Source organism: Python bivittatus, unplaced genomic scaffold (assembly GCF_059951505.1).
Source record: "Python bivittatus isolate LINGU-HERP-01145 unplaced genomic scaffold, Pbiv_v1 ctg000480_np1212, whole genome shotgun sequence".
NCBI classification, from domain to species: Eukaryota; Metazoa; Chordata; class Lepidosauria; order Squamata; family Pythonidae; genus Python; species Python bivittatus.
In genome coordinates this window covers 58,532,704-58,554,310 of record NW_028277075.1, presented here as the reverse complement: position 1 = coordinate 58,554,310, position 21,607 = coordinate 58,532,704, and the positions used below count along the sequence as shown (strand labels likewise).

General features: G+C 39.8%; 2 protein-coding genes across 3 annotated transcripts in view; one reads left to right on the top strand and one right to left on the bottom strand.

The window, feature by feature from the left end:
• The first annotated feature begins 3,512 nt into the window (after window positions 1–3,512).
• On the top strand, window positions 3,513–6,969 carry KCNJ11 (potassium inwardly rectifying channel subfamily J member 11). Its single transcript, XM_007431464.3, has one exon. The coding sequence runs from the start codon at window positions 4,091–4,093 to the stop codon at window positions 5,294–5,296; it is 1,206 nt and encodes a 401-aa protein (XP_007431526.1). The 5' UTR covers window positions 3,513–4,090; the 3' UTR covers window positions 5,297–6,969.
• A 6,019-nt stretch (window positions 6,970–12,988) lies between these two features.
• NCR3LG1 (natural killer cell cytotoxicity receptor 3 ligand 1) overlaps window positions 12,989–21,607 on the bottom strand; it is a 29,886-nt gene continuing 21,267 nt past the window's right edge. Inside the window, exons 10-11 of one of the 2 annotated variants that reach the window (XM_025168706.2) lie at window positions 21,258–21,325; window positions 12,989–13,277 (exon numbers count right to left, since the gene is read on the bottom strand). In XM_025168706.2, coding sequence (XP_025024474.1) covers window positions 21,285–21,325 — 41 coding nt within the window. In that variant the 3' untranslated portion in view covers window positions 12,989–13,277; window positions 21,258–21,284. Of the gene's footprint in view, window positions 13,278–19,284; window positions 20,611–21,257; window positions 21,326–21,607 lie in introns of those variants that run through there. The other variant, XM_025168705.2, reaches the window with a different exon arrangement.

Here is a 21,607-nt window from a genome sequence, read left to right as displayed (position 1 = left end):
TCCTGTGACATGTTAAATATCAGTCTTCACACACCTTATGATTTTAAAATCTCTATATTTCAATTCCAAATTCTTTCTATCAAAAGCTTTCTACTTCTTAAATATGTAGAAACATGTGCCATTAGTATGGACAGAAGGCTCACCCATTTTTTAAAAGAATTTTTATTAAAGGACAATAGTAAAAGTAAACATAAAGAAAAGAAAAAGAGGAAAGAAAGAAAGAAAGTATTAAGATTAAAGATTAAAGATTAAAGATTAAAGATTAAAGATTAAAGATTAAAGATTAAAGATTAAAGATTAAAGAAAGATTTTAAAAAGATTTTTAAAAAAGGAAAGAAAAAAAGAAAAAAGAAAATACATAAAGGATCGGCTTCCAATCTTCTTTACAGCAGTTACAAATACATTTATCCGCTATCCTCCCTCTTTAAGGTTACATCATAGTTCCCTTCAAGGCTCTCCCATTTTTCAGTAGACCCATGAGCCATTCATTCTGCTGTCTTTCCAACCACACATTTCCATGCTATTCCCTCCATTCACACTTTTCTCAGCCAGCACAGTACACAATGTCCTAAATGTGGCACAAAGATTTTCATTGTGGCTGTACACCGTGTTAACCTTGTTGAAGGAACATGGATATGCTGGGGGAGATACAGCAGCACTAATGTTTTCCAGGACGGGAATCCTGAAAATGTCAGTACCCAACTGCTGCCTAGCACAAAGATGGGAAATGTAAAGTAGGAATTGTATCAAGCCATGGAAAGGCTAGGAGGAAAAGGTGCTAAGATGGGGACAGCAGCCTTAACTGTCCGAAGGCAATCAAGTGATGAACGATAAACATCCTGTATTACCCCAGAATCACTGAGTTTCTAGGAACCTTCAGCCACCACAAGATGAATCAGATACATATTGCTAATTACCACACACAGAAATGTAGCATACATAGCATGCAATACTTTAACCAGAGTCTTAAACTTTCCATGTCCTCCAAATGCAGAGCAACCACTATATGAGATTTATGGAAACCAGAATTTCATTACCTATGATCCTTAGTTATAAATGTTGGTCTTGCATGGAGGAGACTCAATTCTAGTCCACTCTCAGCCTCAGAAGCTCACTGGGTGACTTTGGGTGAGTCACTATCTCTCAACCCAACGTATCTCACAGGGTGATGGTTATAAGGAAAAAGGAGAGGGGGGAATACTATGGACACCATCCTGAGCTCCTGAAGGAAAGGCAGGCTTTAACTCTAAATAGGCAGTCATCATGACACAGGAAGTGTAATACTGTACTTAGGTTATACCTGATGGAGACCCAGTTTGGTACAGTGGCTAATGTGCTGGGCTGGAAACCAGGAGACTAGGAGTTCTAGTCCTCTCTTAGGCATGAAAGCCAGCTGGGAGACTTTAGGCCAGTCACTCAGCCTGGCCCACCTGACAGGGTTGTTGTTGTGGGCAAAACAGGAGCCATAGATATCTATGCTGCTTTGAGTTGCCCAAAAATAAAGATGGGGGGGGAATCTAATAATTAATAAATAAATGGAGACAATGTAGTAGTAAATAGGCTCCCCTACCTGGCTTTTTGGTTTAGCTTATGTGAAGTGCAATCTGAAGACAGTGGTGTTCATTGCACTGCTGTTTTTTCAGATCCTTTTCTAAAATCTTTCATACTGAGTTTTCTTTTTCCACTGATCCTGCAAACTGAATCATTCAAATTTATTAGGAAAGGGAAACAGAATAACAGAGCAACTGCTGGAATGTTATGATTATTTGGACTATGATATATAAAACATTACTTTTTGTCATGTACCAATACTGAAGTGTGCTGAAATTAGCAGTTAGTATGAAATGCAACTTTATAGACCGTATAATAGATTAGGAAGTTGGGCTTCATTTCCCTAAGTCAGATAAATTGCAGATCTGTAGTCTTGCATCTTTTTCTCACCTCAACAGTATATACATACATAAATGTTTAAGTTTCATATCTGAATAGAATAAAAAAATGAAAATACATTGAAAAATGTAGCAAGTTTTAATGCATTGTCCATTGACCGATGTATAACTAACATAGCAGGGGCAGCACCCAGCATTGTTTGAACTGCAAATATCTGTCTTATCAATGGTTTCAAAATGTATAATTTATGAAGTCTGTCCAGTATGGTTTTATTTTACTTTCCTCATCTTAAGCTTATTGAATACAGCTTCAGAGTGTTTCTGTAATCCTATCTGGTGAACCTATGATATGTCATAGCTGATGCTTTATATAGCTTAACAGAGTATAAAACATTGCTGTTCACCACCACAGGAAACCTATGAAGTAGATTTCTGTAAATTAATATATATCTATACATTGATTCCTATCAAGAAACACATAAAAATGTATAATGATAAGATTCACAGAAAAACAAAAGGCTATTAAATGAGTGTTCTCTTATTTTTGAGTATAAAATAAGAGGGTTCTCTTATTTTCGATGTATGTCTGACCTTAAAGTTTCTCTGTTCATTGAACCACTCCAGGTTCGTGGGAGGAGATAAAAAAGTCTTCATTCTCAGCTCACCCTCTAATTAACTCATTCTGAACATCCTACTAAACAGTGTTTAATACACAGTCCATGAAAAGGATGTCAAGTAATTATTACATTGTGATAATTAATCAGGGGACAGGTTAATGTGCATTAAATGAGTTCAGTTGAGAGCCTGTGCTAAAATATTGATTTACCAAGAGCAAAACCTCATAAGGCAAAACAGCTTGAAACAACAGAAATTGTTCTATGAGGCAAAGATAAAAACAATGACTGTAGGGGGTCATGGTATTATTGTTGTTATTATTATTATGGTTGGTCACACAGTCAGCCAGATGTTTAGACTGGATTTGGCATTTTTATTCACCTATCGAGTCCTTCCCAAGGACCTGGATAGGCAGATGTTGCTATTTGATGGTGTTAAAGGTAACATTGCAGGATAGAAGCTGCTCCAAGTGAAGCTGCCTTTTGCAATTGACTGATGGTGATTTTGTCAATGCCGATGGCATCCAAGTGGTGCTCCAGTTGTTTTGGGATTGCACCCAAGGCGCCTATTACTATTGGGACCATCTTTGCTTCCTTTTGCCACAGTCATTCTACTTCTATGTGCAGGTCTTTGTATTTTGTGATTTTCTCCAGTTCTTTCTCTTCTCTTCTGCTGTCTCCAGGTATTGCAATGTCCACTATCCAGACTTTTTTGTCTTCCTTATCAACAGTTGTTAAGTCTTAGCAATTACAATTAACAATTAATAATTTTTTAAATTATTATTATTATTATTGGAAGATTTTAAATAGGTGGTTTAATAGAATTGGCTTTATTTTTCTTTTCTGATCTATTTCCATTATAAAATAAGCTAAGTTACAATAGAAATGTTTTATTTACCTATAAATCAACTTCACTGACGAAGAGTTGATGGTTCCCTCCCCCCCTTTTAGGAGAATATAATTAAAGACAATGTCATGGGGGGTGGGAAGGCGAGCAGCGCCCTAATTGTTTATGCACTGTATTCTTTAACTGAGCATACATCTAATGTTGGCTGGAGAGGTTGAGCTGCAACGGGGAAGGAAACCTCTCCCCAACCCGCCCGCCCCTTAGCGGCCGGCGGCGGGCTGCTGCCCGGCCGTCTCTGCCTCCGCCGATCGCGGGGAACCTTCGCGCGGGGATTCCCTGGCGTGAGAGCGCCCCCTGACGACTCTGGCTGCCGCTGGGTTAGGGGACGGGGGCCGCGCGAGGCGCCCGGCGACTCCTTGCCCGGGTTTCCCCAAAGCCGGTCGATCCCTACTTGGATCGTCGTCTGTCGCCGTCAGGAGCAAGGCACGAAATGCCGCCGCCTCGCCAAAGGCGAAGCGAGCTGTGATTGGCGTGCGCAGCTGGGGGGAGCGGACGGGCTGGCAGGGACTGGCGGGGCGGAGAAGGGGAGTCGGCCAGGGCAGCGCGAGCGCCGGCGGAGAGGCTCGGGCTCAGGCGCCGGCGGCGTTATGGCTCCGCTGGCTGGCGTCCCCGCAGCGGTCGCGCGCATGTGGCCGTAGCCGCGGCAGGGTCGCGGGGGCGGGGGGGAGCCCACGCCAACCATGCTGTCCAGGAAGGGGATCATCCCGGAGGAGTACGTGTTGACCCGGCTGGCCGAGGATGTCCCCGATCACGCGCGGTACCGCGCCCGGGAGCGCAGGGCCAGGTTCGTGGGCAAAAACGGCGCGTGCAATGTGGCGCACAAGAACATCCGGGAGCAGGGCCGCTTCCTGCAGGACGTCTTCACCACCCTGGTGGACCTGAAGTGGCCCCACACGCTGATCATCTTCACCATGACCTTCCTGTGCAGCTGGCTGCTCTTCGCCATGATCTGGTGGCTCATCGCCTTCGCCCACGGGGACCTGGACCACAGCACCCAGCAGCTGCACCTGCAAGCCGCGGATGGGAGGCTGGCGACGGCGGCCCCCTTTGTGCCGTGCGTAACCGACATCCATTCCTTCACCTCAGCCTTCCTCTTCTCCATCGAGGTGCAGGTGACCATCGGCTTCGGGGGACGCATGGTGACCGAAGAATGCCCTGTCGCCATCCTCATCCTCATCGTGCAGAACATCGTGGGGCTGGTGATCAACGCCATCATGCTGGGCTGCATTTTCATGAAGACCTCGCAAGCGCACCGCCGCGCCGAGACGCTGATCTTCAGTAAGCACGCCGTGATCGCGCTGCGCGGGGGGAAGCTCTGCTTCATGCTGCGCGTGGGCGACCTGCGCAAGAGCATGATCATCAGCGCCACCATCCGCATGCAGGTGGTGAAGAAGACCACCAGCCTGGAGGGCGAAGTGGTGCCCCTCAACCAGATCGACATCCAGATGGAGAACCCGGTGGGGGGCAATAGCATCTTTCTGGTCTCCCCGCTCATCATTTACCACGTGATAGACAAGAATAGCCCCCTGTACGATGTAGCTCCAACCAGCCTCAGTCACCATGAGGACCTGGAGGTGATTGTCATCCTAGAAGGGGTGGTGGAAACCACCGGCATCACCACCCAAGCCAGGACCTCTTACCTGGCCGATGAAATTCTTTGGGGCCAAAGGTTTGTGCCTATTGTGACCGAGGAGGATGGACAATATTCCGTAGACTATTCCAAGTTTGGCAACACTGTGAGGGTGCCCACTCCACCCTGCACAGCCAGGCAGCTGGAGGAAGACCGGAGTATCATGGACACCATTTCCTTGTCACCCAGAGGCACCATCAGGAAAAGATCTGTTAGGTTAAAGCCCAAATTTACCATAGCTGGGGAGACTTCATGACAACTCTGCCCACTTGGCTGTTGTAGTAGGCACAGCAGACTCGGAGGCAGCCTCTGTTTCGGTGTTCAGGTTGGTTCCACCGGTATACAGTGTGCAATATTTGTGGTGCAAAAGAAAATGTGTGACTCAGGGTATCTAAGGAAAACTGAGCACGCATAAAGCTTCCTTCAATTTTCCTATGTGTATTTGCACTTGAGATGGGTAAACCTCCCGAAGAGATAGATGCCCCCCCTTTTTTTTTGAGAACTTATTTTCTATGTATTGGATTGTATTATTTCAGGTGCACCATGGAAAGGGCACTAATAATCAGGTATTCATATTTATGAAAAGACAGTGTAGACACAAGAGTGCCTATTTATGTGGCAATGCTTTATGTACTGAATGAATAAATGTATTAATGTAATTCATAAATGATACTGTATGCTTTCTTTTATCGCCAGTGAATTAGAAGATCTATTGGCCGATGATATTCATGGATCATATAATGAAATGAATGCCACTTGTGTTTACATGTTATGTTAGGGCATATGGAAAAAGATTTTTAAAAATTGGACAGTTAGGAGGGAAACCAGTCCCAATTGTGGACTGCAGAGGAAAAAATGGATTCCTGAATATTACAATCCTATTCAGATCTACTCAAAAGTAAGTTTCATTGAGTTCAGAAGGGCTTATTTCTAAATTAGTGAATATAGGATTTTAACTTCAGTGGGTTTATAGTGTCACAGTCATCCTTCTGCTGCTACCTCAATTTTTTATTGTAAAACTAAACACTGTATGTTACTTGTATGAGTAATATTGAATTGGTAGATCGATTAATGTTGGCCACCTTTATGTAATTTAACTGCAGGATTAGATCCTTCTGTTCAAATGTTATAATTAAAATTAGTCATTCCAGCCTTCTGAAAAAGAATAACATTTGAAAAAACATAGACATTTTTAAGGAAATAATACTGTGTAACCAGCTAGTTTGATCTTCCTAACTGTCCTGACTTTCAGCTCCAACAATAATCATGGAGTAGAAGCAGTGGGGCTGACAATTTACCGGTGACATTGTAATCCTAGCTGTGATGTGAATTCCCATCTCTATCACATGGCATCATTTAATAAGTTTGCATTCATTTTATTTATTTTAATTGACAGTTTTTTAAAAAGCCTGCAATGTCCAACTGTTGCAGTGTTGGAACTGGATGAGGGAAACGAAGATTCAAATTCTACTCAACCATGAAACTCACTGGTGACACTGGGCCAGTCACTCTTGCTGTAGTCATACTTACTTCACACAGTTCTATCTATGCTGCCTTGTCTTTCTTGGAGCAAAAACATGCTAGAAATAAAATAAATGTATGTTATATTAATTGGTGCAGAATGAGGACATATTTGTGAGAGGGGAGGCAATTAACCCATTTACCAATAATAGACATTCTACTGAATTGCCCTGTGGGACTTACCACATTTTCAATAATGGAAGTGATTTGACAGAATAGATCAGGAACTTAACTGATTGAATAGATGTACAGAAACTAGAGAAATTAAATTCTATAATTTATTGCAAGTATACAATTAAGGATTAGGCATACCTTATTTACCAAACAGCATACTATATGTATTGAATTCCGAAGATAAAGTCTTAATGTATTTAACATTAGCCCATATATATTTCACTATAATTGCATGCTTTACTTTTTACTTGTAAGACAACATTTTTATGTCATCTGCCCAATAAATCAGGAATGTCTGTGGTATGGAATAAAGTGGCATAACCATGTTAATTTTATAGACTAATAATCCAAAAATGAAAAGGTTCATTTATTTAAAAAAAATACTAAAGTGCCTGCTATTAAGATCATGTTGTTTAGCATAATGAAGGACCATTTTCATATGTCATCCTTACAATTTCTGCATTTGTGGTTCTAGGAGTGTAAGCACTCTTAATTTCCCAGATGATCCTGTTAGTCTTTACAGTATGCCTCTATTTAACTATTGTTAAATAGTTAATTTCATACGCAACTTTGCATTTGTTACGGTTAAGGAATTTGAGAACTTAAATCAAAAGGCAATAGATCTGCTTTTATTTCTGAATTTCAATCTATAGCAATGCTCACATACTAATTCTATTTCTCTATGAATAGAGTTACTCGGAGCTATTTACATTTTTGTTTAATGCAATGCATTTTATAAAAGGCAGATAATTAAACTCATCTTCCCTTTCCATATCTCAGATCACATAATATAATCTGGCAAACTCCCTTATTCAACCAGCTGATTAGCCGTTGCTTAGTTTGAACAATTTACTAACCCACGTTGAAAGTATATATTTTGCCCCTTGTTGAAGGATATAATTAGCTACAGGATTTAATTGTGATATAAAAAAGAAAGAAAACAAGCACAAGTTGCAAGTCAAAACGTTCTTGCAAGTTTACTTTGAAAAACGGATCTGCCTCCTTCAGGAATCTTTTTCTCCTTCGCTCCCTGGGTCAGGAGGATGAAGTTTCAAGCTTTAACCATGGATGGTCCTGAGAAATGATATCCAAGGAAGGATTTTAAAAGCAAAAAGAAGACAAAAGTAACTTCAGGAGCTGTTCAGATACTGTATTCCCTGATCCATGGCAGTTGTCCAGTTCCAAAAGCTCAGGGAACCTTTAGAACAGCTTCTGATGAAATGTGAAGAGCAGCAATCCAGAAATGAAACTGAACAGAACAACTATATGTGGGAAAACATTTCAGTGTTGGGGCTGCAGGTGTTCTCTATTGCTTTCTGATGTTTCCACCCAGAAAAGTATACCAAAGTCATCCCCACCCCATGCAGATCTGTGATTCTCCCTGGTCAGGACCAGAGATTTTTTGCAGAAGGGCAGTGGAGGACCTTGAACTTCATTCAGGATCAGCCTCCTAGACTTTTCTAGCATCTAACAGCTGGAACAGGGTAAAATTAGGCTATGGATTAGACAGAGATTAAAATGAAACGTCTCCTTACTCATCCTTATTGCCTGGGGTGTTTCCGAAGTCTGATTCCAAACTTGCCTGGGTTTCAAAGTACTGCTCCACCCTGCTCCCCTCCCCTGAGCAATAACAAAGAAATAACTGGAACTATCACCCAAACTCTGCTAAACTGCTGTTGCTGCATCAAATGGTATCTTCAAATAGCGACAGCAGGTGGCTTCTTTTCCTTCACCCCTCATTAGCTGTCATCCAAGCCATAGGGCCTGTCACGTTCAACATCTGTTGCATGCTTTCATGTGGCAAACTTATTATGCAAAATTTCTACCATGGAACTGCTTAAGGGGATCTTCTACACTTAAGATTGTGATTGCATTTGTTCACTTAACATATATTTCCCTTCCCATCATTCAGATCATGGTTTGATCACTTACAGATTTAGGATGCATATCCATATTTCCATATAAGATGACACCTTTTCCCCTATCTGCTCTTCCACTCTTAATCTTCTGCTTTTAATCAAAACAAGAAGAAAACCTAATCTATCCCAACCAGGGAATAGGACATGATTGTTCAGATTCTGCTTGAGCTCCAAACCTCTCTCTGAGGTTCCACTATCAATCTTCATCACCATGAAAAGGTTTCTCCTAATCTTCAACTTCTACTATAACAAAAGCCCATTCCATCTAGTCACCCTCTGGGCAGTAGAGGATACGTATTTGCCCCTTTCTGTGTTGACAGTCCTATGGGTAATGAAGGAATGCTATCACTTACTCTACTGAAACTGATTTGGTTGAAATGGGATCAGAATTAGTTTAAATGCAAAGGTGCATTGTACTGTTATCAGTGGGACTTCTTCATAAGTATGTCTACTCTACTAGCAATCCTAACAAACATTTAGATTCCCCCAAAGTCAGAGCTGTCCAAGAAACAGAGCAGAGCAGAAATAAGGATTGAGAAATGTTTGTATCAGTTCATCCTTGTGGTTGTCTTTAACGTAGTTTTTTAAAATATAGTTTTGGGTTTTTATTGTTTATGTTTTTATGCTGATTTTATAGTGTATACTGCTGGGAGTCATTTTCTGAGTCCGGTGGTATGAAGACATAAATAAATAAATATTAGCCATGTTGCACAGAATGTATATGAAGTATGTGTATGTGAGAGAGAATGAGGACCCTTATGATCAGCCTGATCAGTCCACTTCAGGATTAAAGCCTCTTCACTGAAGTTTATGATTGTAATCTACCAGGCTGGTTCAACATAGGTTGGTAGATAGATTTCTTTTCTATTACTGAAACTAGGGTTGAGAGAAAATATCTGGCTCAAAGTTACCCAGCCAGCTTCTGTGCCTCAGGATGGACTAGAATCTGGGTCTTCTTGCTCCTAGTTCAGCACCTTAAGCACTACCCACACTGACTCTCATATATATGTATGTGTATGTATGTATGCGGATAGACAGACAGATATGTATGTGTGTATATATGTATGTTTGGATAGACAGACAGACAGACAGATAGGGACATAAAAACTTGACTAAAATTCAAGTAAATTTAAATGGGTTCCATTAACATAAGGGCCCAAGTCCCAAATGCGTTCCTTCAGGGTATTGGTTAGAAAACAAAAATGACAACAAAAAAGGAAATATGAACTATTTGTTGAATTTTGGATTAATTGAAATTGTATTCAGCCATGTTTCAAAGTTTCTAAAGGACATGAAATCTTCATACAAATGATATTTTGGAGTATGCCAGTATTCCTATGCAAAATGATAATTGTATTACATGGATAGGATCTGGTAATTAATTAAAATGGTGTGGTAATTAATTAAAAATGGTGCTCTACTGAAGTTAAGTCTGAGGCTCCTCAGAAAGCAGTAAATATTACTATTGCTAGAAAAATCTTCTTAAAAAAGCTAACCATTGGCCTTAGAACAATGGTTTGTGATGCTAAACAGTCCATACCATGTCACTAAGAATTTAGAATGAATTCTTCTAGAAATAGGATTCTCATTTTTTCCCTTTGATGCATCCATAGGCTATCTTGAAAACTTCTTCCACTGCATCAATATTTTTCATTGGCTGGATTTCTGCCAATATTAACTGCAAAATAATTTAGCTAGAAGGAGCTTCTAGTGGAAACAAAGCAGCAGAGGGCTGAGAAGGGCAACCCTGCTCTTCCAAAATGGGGGAAAAGGAGGCTCAGATCATTAGAGACCAGTCAGTGACATGAATACCTGGCAAAACTCTGGAACAGACTGTTAAGCAGTCAGTTTGCCATCATTTAGAAAAGAATGCATTGCTTGGCAGAAGCCAGCATGTTTTTATCAGGAATAAATCATCCAGACCAATCTGATCTCCCTTTTTGATAGAACAATGCTTTAGTTAAGCACTGGAATGCAGTGGATACAGACTTCAGCAACACATTCAGTAAAGTGAGATTCTAGTAGAGAAGATGGCAAAATGTGGGCTTCATTAGATGGTTATGGAGCTGACTGAACCATCTTGTGAGGGTACATCGGTGGTTCTATGTCCAGCTGGAGGGCAATAGCCAATACCGTGCTACAGGGCTCTATTCTACACTCTATGCTGTTCAACATATTTATAAATGGATGAGGGATTAGAGAATGGAATTATTAAATAGGCAGATGATGCAAAAGCAGGTAGGATGGTAAACATCTCAGAGGATAGTATCACAATTCAGGAGGACCTTGACAAGCTGTAACAGTGGACAAGAACCAGCAAGATGCAAAAAGAATCTGAGTATCTTGGTGGATCATGAGTTGCACAGAAGCCAGCAGTATAATGCAGCTGCAACAAAACAAAACACATGCACACACACACACACACATTTAAACCTACACTATTTCAACAGAATTATAATGTCAAAATCAACCAAAGTCATCATTCGTATCTATGCTGTGTTGGTCAGACAGCACCTAAAATATTGCATCCAGTTCTGGGCATCTCATTTCAGGAAAGGCAGAGACTACCTGAACTGTGTCAAGAGAAGAATAACCAAGATCTTAAGAGACCTGGAACGAAAAACAAGGAATGATTAGAGGCATTGGGGATATTAGCCTGAAGAGGAGATAACAGGGAGACATGTCTGAAGGGCTGTCATGTACAAGAATTTTTCAGACTTGCTTAGAAGACAGGACAGGAAACATTGGGTTTAAATGAGAAGGTAGTAGTAGAGAGCCAGTTTGATGTAATGGTTAAGGCATTGGGGTAGAAACCAGGAGACTGTGAGTTCTAGTCCCACTGTAGGCACAAAGCCAGCTGGGTGACCTTGGGCCAGTCACTCTCTCTTAGCCCTAGGAAGGAGGCAATGGCAAACCACTTCTGAAATCTTGCCAAGAAAACTGCAGGGACTTGTCCAGGCAGTTAACAGGAGTCAAAGGTACCTACTGACTCAAAGGTATACACACATGCACAGATTCCCCTTGAATATAAAGAAAAAAATCTTAACAGTAAAAGCTGTTTGGCAATGGAGCAGACTGCCTTTGGGGCTGGTGGACTCTGCGTAGTTGGAGGCTGGATGGTCGGATAGTCTAATAGTGCATTCCTGCTCTGGACAGGAGTTTAGCCAGAGGATCTGTAATTTTCAACCCCTACATTTTATGATTCTTTGAAAAAGAAGGCCAAAAAGACAGTAAGAAAACACAGTATAAGCGAATGTGCAATTTTGCTAATTTTCAGCTGACCAAAACAATATGATGGTTTGAATCCTAAAAAAAAAATTAAATTTAAAAAATCTTTAGGAGGTAATCATACTGCACTCACCCATTTCCTCAAACATAATTCACATAAGGATGCCGGATATTGCATTCAGATCTCATTCCAAGACTGTGTCTTGCAACACAAAACATTATAGCAATATTTTTTAAAAAAAATCTAACACCTAAGACTGTATATGTACAGGCAGTGCCAAGGAGATGATCCGCTGTATCTACTTGGACAGCATTAATCTATTTGGAGTGTGGGGGACCGTATCCAGACCAGCCTTCTTTCTTGGTGACAGCAGCATCCACTGATTCAGTTCTGCCTGGAGAAAGATCACATGGTATGCCCATTAACCTTGAGATCAGCCTTCCCCAACCTGGAATCCTTCTGGCCTGTTGGTCTACATCTCCCATCACCCCACACCAGCCTGACTACACTGGATTGTTGAAACTGTAGTCCAGCAATCCAGAGAGTTTCGGACTGGAGAAGGCTGCATGGCACCTGGCTTGCCACGCAGGAATCCAGAAAGCATCCCATATTTGGAAGCTCCTCATGGCTGTTGTCCCATAACAGGGAGGAGTGACAGACTGTGAGGTAACGTCTTGCACGCTTGGAGCTGCATACAAAGAGGGAGGGAACTTGCACAGTAGCATCTCTATTGTTCTTGCTTGCTCGTTATTGATTCTCTGAGTTTCTGGCTCACCTCAGAGGCACAGAACTGCAGTGGGCACCCTTGTTTTCTAATGCCTGGTTGGGGGAGACCTTCATGACAGGGTGCACTGTCATGAAGGCCAATTTGTTCATTGGACAACTCCAGAACAAGCTGCAGGAACATGTGAACAATAAGAGCCAAACAAGGTGCCTCTTTTGCAAGGCAGAACATTGAGAGCATCACAACACAATCCAACAATCTTCTGCATTGAATCTGTATGACACAGTAACAGCCACATGAAAAAGAGCTGACAATTCAGTCCAGGGAGGAAGAATTGACTGAAATGTTAACACAAATAACAGGAGATAATGAGATGCACAATTTATTTGCCTCAGCCAAGTTAACCTTGCTTGCTCATATTTTGCTTCCATTAAAAGTAGCATACCTTTCAAGGTCACAAGCTAGACAACTTCACCAGTCCCTTGTCTCTTCACAGGTTGCAAATGCAAAGAATCCAGAGTCAGTGTAATAGGAGCAGAGTTGCTCAAGGCAGTACAGTGAGTAAACACTTTGGTATGTCCTAAAGATGTGGCCTCTGTCAGAGAAGACCTCACCACACAGGAGGCATTGCAGCAGCTGTCTCTTGATGGGCTTCTGAGACACATCAAGACTAAGATGGAATAAACAAACACGTGGGATGTTGGGGAATTCCCGCTTTCTTTGCCTTCATTAAACTTTTAAATTTAAACTTCATTAAACTCCTTCATTCAACATTGAACTGTTGCTGACACATTTTTAATAGCAAAGCAAAAATAGTTGCTCCTCAGAAATCACCACATGGACATTTTATGTAATTGGATTCCCAGTCTGTCACCTTCCATTTTGAGTTTTTTCCCCAGTATGAAATATTGCAAAGCAGTAATATTTCACATCACCTGTAGCTCACACTGCAAAAGTACCATCTGAACCCCTGGAAAAGCTTAGCTGCTTTCTTTCAGCCTGGGAGGAGGGAAGCCATCAGAGAAACAAGGAAGGTAAGAAAGAGAAGGGGTGGCCCCACCCACTCCAGGTTCCATCCCCACTCCCTGAGGGCTTCACCCCTGCTCACAACACAGAACTCAGCACAGCCCATCCATCACATTACTGCAACCTTCTTTAGCCTGGCATCTTCTTGACCTGTTCAACTATTACTCCCATTATGCTTGACCAAAATATATTATCAGAAAAAAACTCTATGTTATTCAGGGAAAAATAATCAGTCTAAAATAAGCTACGGTGTTTTCAGAGGAATGCATTTTTAGGCTGTACACTGCCCAGAATCACATTGTTTTGAGTTGGGCGGCCTTATACACCTTAAAAATAAGTAAGCGAGCAAGCAAACAAACAAATATGGCTGCCGTAAGCTGGTTGAAGCTTATGATTCAATAAAGCTGCTTGAGAAAAAAGTGTCAATAGAACCAGCTTTTTTTCATGGCTGGATTCACACATTGCTGTAGGCGGTGGGTTCTTTTAACAATGGTTTCTTGAACAAGCCACAATGGCTAGATTCACAGAACGTACTACACTTTAAAACTTGAGTTAGCAACCACAATGTCCAGGTTCACATGTGGTGTTAAGCTATAAAGGGATTTCCTTGGCTTTGTCTTTGTGACTTCAGCTTGTGCGACATGCTGTACTGCTCACATTTCTTTACTTTTACCTCACTTGAAAGCCCTGATTTTCTTTGCAATTTGTTGCTTGTGCCTTCTTGTAGCCCCACTGCCTCCTTTATTTCACACTTAGGGGGGGAACTGGGAAGGTGACCTGAGACTGGGCAGAGGACTGGGACATCCTGAAGAGGGAGTGAGCTAAACCTGTTTGGTTAAATTAAATCCATGATGAAATCATATCCTAGTTCTGAAGCAGCCCTTGCACTTTGATTAACGAGAGGGCAAGTCTGCAAATTTGAAGTGTGTTTAGACATTTCAGTTACTGTGCAGCAAATGACACTCTGTACTATTTTTGATTATGTGGCAAGAACGGTTTATGTAATACAAAATGGCACATCCTGTCCCAGACTGAGGCTAATAAAAGACAGGACATCAAAAGCCCACTTCTAGGGAAGCAGTTTAGTTTGTGGTTCTTCAGCTTAATGAGGAGTAACTCCAGGAATGTAGATTTCTTACGTGTGTACAGTAAACGCTTCCTAGCAGAGTCTCCTTTCTATTTGTTTTTTTAAAGTAACTGGCTATGGCAAGGTGATCAGGTTGGAACAGTTGTTGTAGGCAATGCTGCCATGGATGAATGATTCAAAGTATTTGCTCTTCCTAATCATATAGGATGCAGAATTTTGATTAGTTTTAGAGTACGTGGAATTGTCATTAATGACAAATCAAAAACTTCATTTCCTCCACAGTGCAGATTTCATGGCTGCCCTTCCTTCCTTCCTTCCTTCCTTCCTTCCTTCCTTCCTTCCTTCCTTCCTTCCTTCCTTCCTTCCTTCCTTCCTTCCTTCCTTCCTTCCTTCCTTCCTTCTTCCCTCCCTCCCTCCCTCCCTCCCTCCCTCCCTCTTCCTTTCCTTTCCTTTCCCCTTTTTCCTTTTTCCTTTCCTGGCAGGCTTTTAGGGGATGAGAGAGGACCTGTTGGGTTTCAGATAATATTTAATAGGGAGGTGCCACTTTTTTGCACTGTTTTGCACTTATTTGAAATAACTTCTGATAAAAACAGTGTGGAGCTATTACAATGGTTTAACCTTTTAAATTATACTACTCTTTTTACTATTAAATATTAAATCTCACATTATGCACTAATAATAATATAAGTCCTGTGATAAGGTATGTATTGGGAAATGAAATGAGTATTTCCAGAGGTGTGGTGGGGTAGGAGCAGATAAGTGGATAAATCTAGCTTCTAATCATGTCTGTAAGATGAAGTAAACAAAACATTTTCCTTAACAGTTTATCTCAGAAAAGAAAAAAGTGAAAGTTTATAACCTAGTAATATTACTAAAAGAAATTAGAGTAGCTCATTGTTTATTTCATCTAAACCACTTCCAAACATGATACTAAATATTTAGGGATATATGGATATAGATACAAATATAGATATATAAAACTATGAAAGCATTAAAAGCAACCTACCAGAAATTGAGTTTTTGCTTTCTCTTGGAAAATCAATGCTGTCTTGCTTCTTCACCTCAAATGGGTTAGCTGCTCTCTAATTCTGAAGCCTTAATGTATTGATATATATTAATTATTTGATTGTATAGATACTGTGCTGAACTATGGCTCTCACCTAAAAATGTATTCCTATGTACTGGTAGTATCAGTTTGAGGCTGTAATATATTTGTGTTCTTAGTTAATTGAAAGGCTTTTCATGCCTCAGAGAACCATTTGAACATGAAATGGTTTTTGGAAGTTCAGGCAATACCTTACAAGGAAATCTGTGGGTGCCCTTCAAAACTCTAAATGTATCCCATTAGTGATAAACGTGTGGCTTACTTCAAACAGAAGGTTTTTTTTTAAGTAACTAATACGGAAAACAAAAAAATACACAAAATTATAAAAGAAGGGAGAAAAAAGCTAAAAAAACAAAAACAAAAACATGCAGGGCATATATTTACAGACATATATACATCAATAAATGGAAGCCATGATTTGTTGCAGTCACCCGTAGCTAATCTATAGTAATCATTTTTGCAGCCACTGAATAGTTGGGCATATATGTTTGTCTTTCCAGTGTTGAACAGTAAGTCTTTTGGCTATACGTAAGATACAGAAAATCCATTTTCTTTGTTCAGATGTCAACTCCCTTGTGATAAACTTCAAAAGAATATAAACATCTGAAAATATTAAATCTCAAAGTTGAGTTTATACATGTAATAACTCCTTTCCCAAATGGAACAATATATTTAAATAAAGCATTGCTTTCATTGCATCTCCAGCAACATACTGTAAATGCAATGAGGTCATTTATAAAGTATTATTTCTTGTTGAAAGAGGTGTAATTGAAACATCTATTGAAATATTTGGTTTTCTTTTTTAACAACTCTTTTTTTATTAAGTAAAACATGCATAAAAAGAAAGAAAAAAGAAAAAAGGGAAAATGGAAAAGATACATGTCCATACATAAAATATTTTGGAAAAAAAGTTAAAAAAAAAAGAAAAAACAAACCAAAAGGATTTTTAAAAATTATAAAAAGGGCAATCTGGTAACACCTTCTCTTTCTTTCTCATCCTCCTACCACCATTTCCCCCCAGCCACTAATTACTATGTTAATATTTTTGTACCTTACGTTTGACATTATTACTCATTTCTGTTTGGATTATTATTATTAAAACTTTTTGTTTCTTCAAAAACCCTATTCTAAGTGGCTGAGCTTGCCTTGCTGTGAGATATGTTATATATAAGGGAACCATTCCTGTTTGAATTTGGTTAGACTTCTGCTGCGAAGCTACACTTTTCCCATTCCCGCATATTCTCCAATTTTAATCTCCCAATCCTGTGTTGATGCCAAGCTTTCTCTTTTCCAATGCTGTGCCAGACTGATTCTTGCCACTGTCAGCATATATCTTAATAAATTACAATGTCTTTCATTTATATTCTCTGGAATCATACCCAACAACAATATTTGTGGTTTTAATTCAAATTTTATTTTCGGAATTTTCTGAATGTTTGGGTGTAATTTCTTTCCAGTAATTTCAAGGGTTTTTGTTTGTTTGTTTGCATAACCACCACATATGATAAAACATTCCTTCTTTTTTGTGGCATTTCCAACATTTATTGTTGTATGATTTATCTATCTTGGCAATTGTTAACAGAGTTATATACTATCTGTAGCACATTTTGTACCAATTTTCCCTGAGATTATAGCTTGGTGCAAATTTTACTGATTTTTTTCCATAGATTTTCCATAGAGATTCACCAATATATTTGTGTTACATTTGTACACAACAGAAATATTATGAACGATTCTTGAGTCCCTGCTGAGAGATTGTTATGAGATAACAAAATTAAAAGGAAAGTAGCAGTATCACCTTTCTAGGTTTGCCCATCCATAACATTAGCAAACATGTGGACCTTATTTATACATATAGAAACTCATTTTCTAATTCATTTTGATAAAGGAAAGGATTTCTGTGGAGTCCTTGGTGTTCTTTGAGCTTCATTGTTTGCTTGCAGACATTTCATTACCCAACTAGGTAACATCATCAGTGCAAGTGAATGTGGGGTTTGCTCCCTGTTTATATATAGTAGCTTGCCTTGCCAATGTTGGGTGTGTGTGCGTGTGGTTTTCTCCTTGGTAGTTCCTTGATTAGGGCATTGTTTTCTGCTTGATTATTTGTCTAGTGTTAATCCCTACTTATCTGGGTGTTGGCTGCTGGAGAGGATGTGCTCTGGTCTTTTTGTTTCCTTCTTAGCTTTTTTATTGTCTCTTTTGAATGTTGTGTAAATATGGTTGATCTCTATGCATCTATTGATGGCTGACTTGTCTGAATGCCAAGCTTCCAGGAATTGCCTAGCGTTTTTGGATTTAGCTTGGTCTAGGATGTTCACAGTTTTCCAGTTGAAACATGGTTGAGTTTGTCCATGTGTTGTGAGATTAGGAGTTTTCATCATGTTTTCTGACTACTAGTTGGTGTTCATGCTAGTCTTCTGCCTGTCTTTCCTACATAGTGGCTGTTACACGGTATGTTGTAGATGACTCCTGTTTTTTCTTCATAGGCTGCTGGGTCTTTTGGTTTACTTTAGAAACTTAAAAAAAGGGGGGCAAAGCCCACACTCACTAGCACCAATGATGTTACCTAGTTGGGTAATGAAACATCTGCAAGCAAACAACCAAGCTCAGAGAGCACCAAGGGCTGCACAGTTCAACCTTGAGCTACATATATTCTCTTCCATTGGAAGGATTTCTTTGTTTGTTTCACTTCACTGTGTTGGATACATCATCTATGGCCACCAAATTGTTTCATACATGGTACAGAATAGAGGAGGGAATATCTGGTATCTTACTTTCCATCTCTGTTCTGCTGCTGTTATGTACCTAAAACAATTAAGGCTGGAAGACCCAAAGGCATAAACCATTTCAAGCATAAGCCCTTCAGTGATTTCATCAAGTCATTCCCTTGGAAGCCAAGATATTGCCATTCTGTCTTAAGACTTGTATTTAACTACAAAAAAAACCTTCTTTTTAAAAAATCAAGATGTTTAAATGCTGTATTTACCAAAAGGAAGCTAGTAGTTTTCCAGAATAATTTTAACTTTAATAATAATTTCAACTTTATAATGAGAAGGTCATCTTAGATTTGCCAAGGATATAATAATGAAGACAGGGCTTTATTTATTTATTTATTTAAACTTTTGACTGCTGTTTCCCATTTAAAATCTTGAACTGCTTTACAACAGTTTACAATTGTAATTAAATAAATAAACAAACTGAAGATTAAAACAAGTATAAAAGCATCCATTAAAATCATCATGGAGAGACAAAGTGGCAATAAAAATTTAAAATATTACAAGTATATTCATTTTTTTCTTGTAATTTTACTGAGTTTTGAAAATGATAGCAATTGAAAACAAAAGGTATTGATACCTTTCTAAATGGTTTGAAAAAAGCTATATATATAAAAAGGGCTATACAGCCAACTCAAAAGAATTTTTTTAAAAAAATATAATAATTTAATAAAATGTCTCTAGTTTTACTAAAGTACAAATGTAGTGACATCATATTTATACAAATCGCTGTAATTTGATTTTTAAACAATGAGCATACAACATCGTATTGTCTGGTCTTGCTTTTCCTAGGATAAAGAAGCAATCCAAAGGCTGAGGGCACTTTTTTCCAGCCAACCTTTATCACAGCGGTATTCATAGAACTGGGAGAATTAAGCAAACAAACGAATAAAAAAAAGGATTTAGTGCCAAAAAACCCAAGAAACACATTGCCAGCCACACATCACTGAAGAAAACATCCCAAAACCAGGGGGCACCAATAAAAAGACCCTTTCCAGGGAGGAGGAGGGCATCCAGAGCAAGTCCTTTGAAGACAATGGTAGAGTATGGGTAGGAACATACAGGAAGAGGCATTCATTTAGTTACTGTGGTTCCAAGCTATGAGGGGCTTCACAAGTTAATATTACCATATTCAACTGGAGTAGAAAAGAACTTGTAGCCAATGAAGATCATAAGGAATGGGTGAGATGTGTTTTATTTTAGCTTCCATTCACAGCAAATGTGCTGCCAGCTGCCTACCCCCACACCCCAGAAAAGCATCAAGTTGGGATTAAGAGTAAAAGGAATGTAAAGTATGATTGTCCAGTACTGCTGGATCCAGCAAAGTGTTCTTGAGGAGGGGATGGACCACCACCTCTTTAAAACTGGTGGTATTACTCCCTCCTTCAAGGAAGCATGTCTTTTCCTGGAAGACTTTATCCAACCAGGTAAGCATGGATCTAATATACACTGGGCTGCATTCACAGCACTGAAGACCCTGTCCACTTCCTTGGGTCCAACAGGTTCAAACTCTTCCCACGTAACTAGGCTAGACATTGCCCCAGTCATCTCCAAGGGACTTGGATAGCTGAAGTCTTTGTTGTTGTTGTTCAGTCGTTAAGTCATGTCCGACTCTTCGTGACCCCATGAACCATATTGCGCCAGGCCTTCCTGTCCTTCACTGCCTCCCTGAGTTTGCTCAGTTTCATGCTCATTGCTTCAGTGATACTATCTAACCATCTCATTCTCTGCCGTCCTCTTCTCCTTTCCTTCAATCTTTCCCAGCATCAGGGTCTTTTCCAAGGAGTCCTCTCTTCGCATTAGGTGACCAAAGTATCTGAGCTTGAGCTTCATTATCAATCCTTCCAATGAGCAATCAGGGTTGATTTCCTTTAAGATTGACTGGTTTGATCTCCTAGCAGTTATCCAACAGATGCCTAGAATAGTCTTCACAATGGCCCTGTAGATGTTTTGCAGGTTCCTCCTTCCCCAGGGGAGATTGGATTATTCTGATCAAGGTGGCTGGACAACTCTTTGCAGATGCAATAACAGTGGGAAAATAGTTATGTTTTGCTGCTCTTATCACTACAAGGTAATTCTTTAAAACATTCCTATCTGTGCTCAGCCACACAGCGGAGATCTGAGGCCTCTGAAAGCTATTAGGGTCTCTCCAGAAACTATAGCCACTCCACTGCCTCTGATCTGGGGTGACAGCTTTTGCCATACTCAAAATCCAGATGGCACCTTTCCAAAAGAAGAGTTCTGTGCCTCACCAGGTCTTAATTATACATGCCATGTCAGCCCTCTCATCCACTATTAAATCATGGATAAGGGTTTAATACAGGTGCACTTGGCAAAATGAATAATAGATTACTGTAGTTCAGCATAGTTCCTTCTATCACCTTCATCCCTGACAGTGATAACTGAATCAGGTCTCCATGCATCAGTCTGCTAGGAAAGCTGTACTTGATTCACAGCAAGCAGATTCCCTCTCCCACATACTTTCCTGTTCTGCCTACACAGACTGTCTTCCCCTTCCCTCCTTCTTTCTAGATCATAATTTTTTGGCTACTGTCAACCATAAATCTAAGTATGAAACTCAAATTGACACAGATGATCACCAATGTGATAATCTATGTGCATATCTGATTTTACTTACATTCAGAGTTTAATACTCACTTTGTAGGAGTTCGAAGTGGTTATGACTCATAGATGATGTTGGGTTTCCTCAAGAAATCCAGAGAAATCTTGGAATTAGAACAATAAGTTAACTCTTTTAAGCTTTGGAACGCACTTCAAGACATATCACAATAATCTGTCTAATGAGTATTTGTCATAGTTCAGAGCCAGTATTAATATTTTATTTTATTTTATTTCATTTTATTTTATTTTATGTATGTATGTATATTTTAAATTTGTCAGCACCCATCATACTGCGGAGTGACTCTGGACAGTTTACAGTAAAAACAATATGCTTTCAAGTCAGTCAATCACTCCCAATTACCTTTCAGGAAGAGCATTTCATGTTG